The 7,846-nt window shown below is 40.7% G+C and overlaps 1 protein-coding gene across 1 annotated transcript in view; it reads right to left on the minus strand.

The window, feature by feature from the left end:
* The window catches only part of LOC107101265, a 10,514-nt gene extending 3,481 nt beyond the window's left edge, over positions 1-7,033 (minus strand). Inside the window, exons 1-6 of the mRNA XM_015400116.1 lie at positions 6,824-7,033; positions 3,528-3,729; positions 3,251-3,452; positions 3,001-3,169; positions 812-905; positions 695-730 (exon numbers count right to left, since the gene is read on the minus strand). Coding sequence (XP_015255602.1) covers positions 695-730; positions 812-905; positions 3,001-3,169; positions 3,251-3,452; positions 3,528-3,726 — 700 coding nt within the window. The 5' untranslated portion in view covers positions 3,727-3,729; positions 6,824-7,033. The remainder of the gene's footprint in view (positions 1-694; positions 731-811; positions 906-3,000; positions 3,170-3,250; positions 3,453-3,527; positions 3,730-6,823) is intronic.
* Between the last annotated feature and the right edge of the window lie 813 nt (positions 7,034-7,846).

Consider the following 7,846-nt stretch of genomic DNA (forward strand, 5'->3'; position numbering starts at 1 on the left):
ATATCATATTAGTATTTAAACATTATCAAACATATTTAAATTGCTGTTAACATCTTTAGTGAAATATATGCACACATCTATATTTAACAATCTGTAAATATCTGTAGACATCTGTATTTTAATATTTATCACCATCTATAATAAAGATCTGTCTGTATATCATATTAGTATTTAAACATTATCAAACATATTTAAATTGCTGTTAACATCTTTAGTGAAATATATGCACACATCTATATTTAACAATCTGTAAATATCTGTATTAAAAATCTATTTTTAAATATTTATCTTTAAAAATCTGCCAGCATCTGTACCTCACCTGCAGTGAGCAAATGTCTCCAGCAGGGGTCACCCATGTTATTCTAAAATCTCTCCTAGATACATTCTGTCATGTGTTTTCTATGCTGTTTAGGTTTATAATTTCTATTAGCATTTTTACAATAAAAAAAAACAATATATATATATATATATATATATATATATATATTTTTTTTTTTTTTTTTTATCTATTACATTCTAACATTAATGGATTGATTCTGTGAAAGGCAGATCTGGCAGATTTAGCTGGTTTTAATTTATCTTTAGGACTGAAAGGCTGATCAAAGTGGGATAGATGTACTTGAACCAGATCTGAACCCAAAGACTCAAAAGCTTAAAAACAAATCAGTCAGAAAGTCAGAAGTCAGAAACCAACCTCTTCGTGCATGAGTCCAGCTTTCTAGTGAGATTTCTGCAGAACACAGAAGAAGGAATTATCTCTCCAAACAATAATCTAACGCTCTGTACAGAAACACTCGAAGAACCCTCCTACCGATCTTCCCATCCTCCAGGAGGAGCTCCACCAGGCTGAAAGCAAAGGTGCAATTTTCTGGTACAGTAAAGCTGGTGTCCTGCTTCGAGTCGCCCTGATGGAACAAACAGAGATTGAGCATTCGCAGAAACAAAGTCAGACTTTCCAAAAAAGTAAAAAAAACAATCCACTGGACTTTGTTTCCAAGTTTGAAGATGTTTCGCTTCCAATCCTGGAAACTTTTTCTATTCAAAATGTCAAAAATAGCGTTGAGTTCGAGGGTCTTATACAGTAGACTAACAAGAGAAGCCAAGTGACCCCCATTGCAAAGCGCCAGGCCCTGTTCATCTGCTTCAATTTGCATGTTTTTCGAAGAGCGTTTATGGGCTACTGTATAAGAACCTCAAACTTAACTCTATTTCTAACCTTTTGAATTGAAAAAGATTCCTGGATGGGAAGAGAAATGTCTTCAAACTTGGAAATAAAGTCCAGTGGATTATTTTTTAACTTTTTTTGGAATGAATATGGCCTGGATGACTGAGAATCTTCACCAGCACAGTCTGAGACTCATTTCCACCAGATGGTTTAGACTGAATGCAGCCAGCAGGGGGCATGCTAGGCTCTGTTTTACAGGGCTGTGATGACCTGAACCATAAATTGAGGAAATATTCCTCTTGGAGCAGCTTTTATGAGTTTGATTTCCAAAACCAAGGAAAAAAGGCACCAGCTACATGTATATACTTTAGAACGTTCTGTAGGTCTTCTAGTCATCATCCAGCCACACCTGAACATTTGAGGGAATCAGATCGTGAAGAAGAACATCTGATGTTAACTTCTCATGTTGTTTTCATGTCTATGGAGGCTTAATGTTGAAGGCTGAGTCCCTGAGGCCTTGGAAAAATGTCTAAGATGCTAATGTCTAATATCAATCCTGTGAAGGGCTGGTTATCCTCCTGCGGCAGTGTGTCACAGTTAGCTTGTTGCAGATATTTTTGATTTATGCCCAATATTGAAGCGTGGTCTGTGCTGTTATTCCACGCCACAACGCCAGAGGGCCAATCAGGAAGTAGCTGAGGGTCTAGATACGGCTGAGGCGGTGAGGAAGTGGGGGCAAGTTTGTGCGACAACGGAGGGACATGAGGGCCAAAAAGAGCGGGGATCCAGGTGGAAAAAGGGTCCCAGCGTTCTCACGCACCTTGCTCTTCAAGCTGGTCCATTTTCACCAGTCGTTTTCCACAATGACGGTCAGACAAGCAAAACAAGCCGGTAAGGTACCGAATACGAAATGCACATAGTCTAGAGCGGATATAGATTTGACCAATCAGAAGCCTCCTGTCTGCGGTCACCTACAATTTCGGAGAGGTGCAGCAGAGTGTCTGCGGAAGGGGCGGGGCATATCTGCGTTAACTGTGACACACGCAGACGACCTGGTTTCTGAGCATAAATCAGCCTTAAGGCTTGTTTGTAGTTCCAGCAGACCTGATTTAAATAACTGAGTCACTAAAAGAACTGTATGACACATTGAGAAGAAAATTCTCCGTCTAGGATCAGCTGTGCTGGAGAGGGAAGACCTCCATAATCCAGGATATCATCCCTGGACATATGGAACAGGAAACCACTGCTTTAAAAGTCCTGGATAAATGTTAGAAGATTTTTATCTTCTCTCTAGCTTCTCTTTAAAGGTCAGTTATAGGTCTCTTCTAGGTTCTGTCAATCCTTAAGATCTGCCTGGTTGTGCTGAGCGGTGGGCTGAGCGGTGGGCTGATCGTTTGTTTCTCTTCTGAGCTCCGCCACCAGCTCCTTGCTTGGTAAGTAGAAGGCCAACCCTGCTCCCTCCCCCTGAACATCTCTAGGTCTCTGTTTTTGTGTTCTCCTTGCTCCAGAGAAGTGTGTTAGCTTCCTGTGTGAATAGGATGGTTCCCCTGAGGAAGCCCTAAGCTGGATGCCCTCCAACAGTCCAGAGACAGGTTCTGCAACCTGAACGATGTAGATATGGAGGAGCCCAGGCAGTCAGAGAGCGGTCTTCGAATGATACTGGGATCTGGGTCTGAGATCTACCAGAACCCTGCAGATCCCCGAAAGAAACAGCTACAACCTGATGAAGCTCTAATACAATGATGTTGTTGAGTGAGAAACTACAATCAGATTCTAGATCTTTTCCTTCAGGGTTAGATTTCTAGAAAGATGTTCTGCCAGCATTTCTTACTCGCCTTAAAGAACAGATTGGCCATTTTATTGAAAGAAGCTGAGATGCATCCGTCTTTTTTCCTTTTGCTGATTATGGTCACAGCTCCGCTGTTGTAAACAGTCTCATAAACAACGGCCAGTTTGTCCTTTTCCTTTAGTTTGAGCAGCTTCAGCATGTCTCCTTTTATCATCCTTAGGAGGAGAACATCAGCAGAAGAAACAGTCAGAAACCAAAAGGATCCACCAGGTGAGAACAACATAAAATACCTGTACCTGCCGCTAAACCTGCTCCTCACATCTGGAAGGTGGACTTTCTTTTTCTTGATGCTGACCGGCTCAGCCAGACCATCCACAGAGTCATAGTTCCCAGACATTTCCGCATTACCAACAGCTTCATGTCCTCCATCCAGTTTGCTGCCGCCGCTGGTTTCGACCCAAGTCTTAAAGTCGTCCACCAAGACTTTCTCCTCAAAATCTGTCATTAAGGCAGAAATGTCCTAAAATCACTCTAGTCCACTGTTTGTGTGTCTGTGAGCTTCAGATGACTCACCTGGAGAAAAGTCCTGCTCCTTCATCAGCTCAGGTAGAGTGATGTTCAGGGGCTTGTATTTGGGGTACTGAAAGATGCTTCCCTTTCTGATCCGAACCAGAGTCAGAATTTCCATCTTTTTATTTAAATTACAGTTAGCAATTAGATCATCTTCCGCTCCGGTGTTTTTCACCAATGCTTTGGTTTCAGCAGCGAACATGGTCTGGGGAGAAAATATCAAGAGACAATTAAGGCTTCATATTCTGTCCTTAGAGCAAAGACAAGATGGAACCATGTTCCAGATGTTACTGTCTACGTGTTTTTTATTTATTTGGTGTATTATGGTAACCTGGCAAACCAGATTGACAATGTGTAACAGTACAGCTAAGCTACACAAATACTGAGTTAAAATTCAGCGGCTGAATCCCCTGAAGGCCAGATTCGTTTGCCGATTACATCACAGCGCGGCGCCAAGGCCTGTTCGAGCTGGCTGCTCCGTGCTCAGAGGAAAAAGAGAATGGCGCCTCACAGTGGTGAATAATGGAAATGCAGTTTAATATAATCCAACTATGTGAATAGTTCCGTCTGAAATTAATAAAAATAGTGGTTTTAAATGCTTATTGAGTCAGATATGTGGCGTGTAATGTTTGGTTTACTGAAAGGTTTTATTTGTCCCTGGGTAAACGGGTTTGGCTGACATTGAAGCTCAGATTCTAATATCTCTAAGTGTATTCTCATTATCAGTTCGTATGAAATCGTACGAAAAGTTATGCACAGTAATTTCGTACGTTTTTGACGTTTTTTTTGTCGCATTTCGTCGTATTTTTACGTCTTGCCTCAAGACAAGATATGCTTGCGCATGCGCATCTTACGCACCATTAAATAACATAGAATTTAACATACAATTAACCCTAAACCTAAGATACAAAACAGCAAGCAACCTAGTTAGAGACCTGAAGAAGTTATTATCCCAGTTTTACGTCCGTCCGTGGATCTGCTTTTTTCGTCTGTCTGGCTGCGCATGCGCACTGATCTGTTTTTTTGAGGAAAAACGTCAAAAACGTACAAAATACTGTGCGTAACTTTTCGTACGATTTCATATGAACTGATAATGAGAATATGTTGCATCTCTGCAGTGTGGGGACGATAGATCTGATATCTCAGACGACGGTACTTTTGCTGAAGCTCCTCAGAAATGTTATTAGCACTCAGAACAGCAGTGAGAAGTTCAGTATCCGTTCTTGGCGTGCTTTTTGTGTCAACTGTAACGGTTGCTAGGCAACAGAGCATACAGGTGGTGAAAGTCAGCGAAGGCTGGACCTGTTTGAATCCACAGCTAAACTCTTCCAGCCACCTTACTTTGGAAAACCTTCTAGGATCCAGTCCAGATAGACCAGGTCCTTGGAGGACACAGTCGCTGAAATCGAACATTATCGATCTCTACCTGCTCTGATTGGATCTCAGAGAAACATGGAACATTCAGCTGAATCTTCTGAGCTGATTGAATGCAGTGACACCTAGAGGCTCACTACCAAAATGCAGTTTATTCCAGTCAAGATAAGAGATGAAATACCAGCACAAGCCATAAGAAACCACAAAAATGTATACTTTAATGTTCTAACTGTTTCTCTTTCAAAGATGAAATCTTAGAATCTGACCAATATATGCGATAGCAGAAGCTACTCATATATTCTCCTGTCCTGTCACACTGCAAGCCTTAACGCTCAATTCCGATTTTTTTGTGAAATCTGATTTTTTTTTTTTGCGTTCCCGTTCATATTTCCAAATACAGTATATGCGACTTGTATGTGATCTCCTGTGTGAACTAGAGTCATAAAAATGCAAGTGTCCCACATGCGCAGTAGAGGACGCAATGACGTCACAGGCAGCATGCTCTATATTTACAGGAGTAAACATGGATGGAAGTGCCGGCGCGTATCTAGCGATCTTTTCCAACCATAAAAACTCAAACTTTTCAATATGGTTAAACATAAATACTGCTCTCTGCATTATCGTCCTCCATGGTTGTTGTTATTCTTGCTGCTTCTGCATATCAAGACGCAGAATAGTGACGTTTGTATGGTATTAATGACGGCCAGGTCGATGAATCTGACCTGGCATTTGAAAAGATCTTTTCAGGTCACATTTGAAAAGATCTGATTCGTATCGGATTCAGGACCACATAGCCAAGTGGCCTGGGTCATGAAAAGATCAGATCCAGGTAGCATATGGTAAAAACAAAATCGGATTTGGGTCACTTCAGGCTGCAATGTGAACGTAGCCAAAGTTTTCAATCTAAGGAAAACCAGCTGATTGCATCGACTCATTGACTCTTCAGCAATCCCTCACACTAAGCATGCTTGTAGCGACAGTGGAGAGGAAAAACTCCTTTTTAACAGGATAAAAAACCTCCAGCAGAACCAGGCTCAGTGTGAGCGGCCATCTGCTGAGGCCCACTGGGGTTCAAGGAGACAGAAGCAGACATAGAAAAAGAAGCATAGATACAAAAGGCAACTGTCAACCAGCTCCACAGGCGGCCCCGTCCAGGAAACACACAGCCAGGCAGACGAGCTCCGAGCCAGCTCCCATGTTTCTTAGCCAACATGTTTCAGGGAACAAGACATTCTGTTTACTAGTTACCACTTTTCAACAATAACAACAATAACAATAATCTACTTTGGAGTCATTTTCATTCTAGTCTTTTAAATTCTTTAATCTGCCCATTTTGTTAAAATAATTTATTTGTCCTTTATTGATTAGTTTCATTTTGTAATTGTATAATTTACCACACAGTGAGCATTGTATAATCCAACTTTACATTTTTCATATTTTTACACATTACAGGCAAATACAGTTAATTCTGTTTCTGAGAAATATAGTGAAGCCGTGTTGTTCAGGCTCTGCTGAGTTCAGTTCTGGCTACTGAATTATTATTAATGCAACTCTAACATTTTAATCTGACTCATGTGTGTTAGACAGAAAACTGCATTGTACATTTTTAATACCATGATCCTGAGTAAAATCAATGCAATTTTTCCAAGATTCTGCCTGCATTGGTAATATGTGGATATATTTTTACTGTAGTGTTTTCAGTGTGTTGCCATGGTGATATTTGATTTAAAGGATCATGTACCTTCTGCATAACTGCTGCTTCATCAGAGATCCTGCTAGTACACATGTACTAAAAACGTATATAAAACCTTTGCATGAGGATATTCATCAATAAATATTAAATCTAAGAATGCTGCAGCCTCCAATATAGATCATACTGTAATAATCTGAAGTTTCTAGGAGGTGAATTAGCTCCCCAGTCTTACCTCCGTCTGTTGCTGCAGCAGAAGGACGCTCCTCGGTTCACGTTGCAACTTGTTGCCTCTCTGCAGCCTTTCATGCTCTGCAGCTCCAGCTGGGTGTGTATTTATACTTCACGTGTATGGCAGGTTAGGTATGAATACGTCTCATATTCTGTGACGTTACATGGATAAGTCCATGCAATTATTTAGCAGAAAATGGAGGATGAGGCTTAGTCGCCAGCTAAGGTCTGCTGCTGATGTTTACTAAGCCTCTGGCTGCATCCTGAACCTCCTTGTCTGGAGGTCATGGTTCCTGTTAAACCAGGGGGGATTTACTCCTGTGTGAAGTGCAGTTGTCTCTAATTTATGTATGTTTTGCGGTTGCCATAACAGGATGTCTAAGAATTTACAAATGTAAGTTTATTCCTGTGTTCAGTTCAGAGGACATGTCTGTCCTTCTAGCTGAGACATGCAGCCCTCATTCTTCTCAGGTGGGAAAATAAATGCTTGACTCTGTGTCTTATCTTATGCAGCTTCTCCTCCTGTCAGTTTATCAAAGACCTGATTTATCTGATGTTTGGTTTGGGCAGAAACCAAAAATATCCTGGAAGGTTAATTCAATAATTGAACGACACAAAGCTTCAGAAACATCTCTGGGTTTTCTTCTGTTTTCCTCATCATAACATCAGAGATGTATCCAAAAATCAGATTTGATCTCCTGTAGTTTTTGAACACCAATGTTACTCTATCTTTTCTAACCTCAGTTTTATGATGGATGAGGGGGGCAGGGTGGGGTGGGATCTGTAACGTCTTAAATAACAAATCACAAAAGCTGTTATACACAAAAACTGCTAACTTGAAATTTTTTTCTTTTTAGCTCAACATTTTGGTGCTCCGTAATATAGCAGCATCTCTAAGCTACGCATACACTACATACTTTTGCTCCACAATACGGGAAATTAAAGGGAATTTGCTAATATAGTAGGATGGTGGGAAAGAGGGTTTAAAGGAATAGTACACCCAAAACATGATTAGCCTTCATTTTCT

This window comes from Cyprinodon variegatus, unplaced genomic scaffold, assembly GCF_000732505.1.
Source record: "Cyprinodon variegatus isolate N-32 unplaced genomic scaffold, C_variegatus-1.0 Scaffold1072, whole genome shotgun sequence".
In the NCBI taxonomy this organism is placed as follows: Eukaryota; Metazoa; Chordata; class Actinopteri; order Cyprinodontiformes; family Cyprinodontidae; genus Cyprinodon; species Cyprinodon variegatus.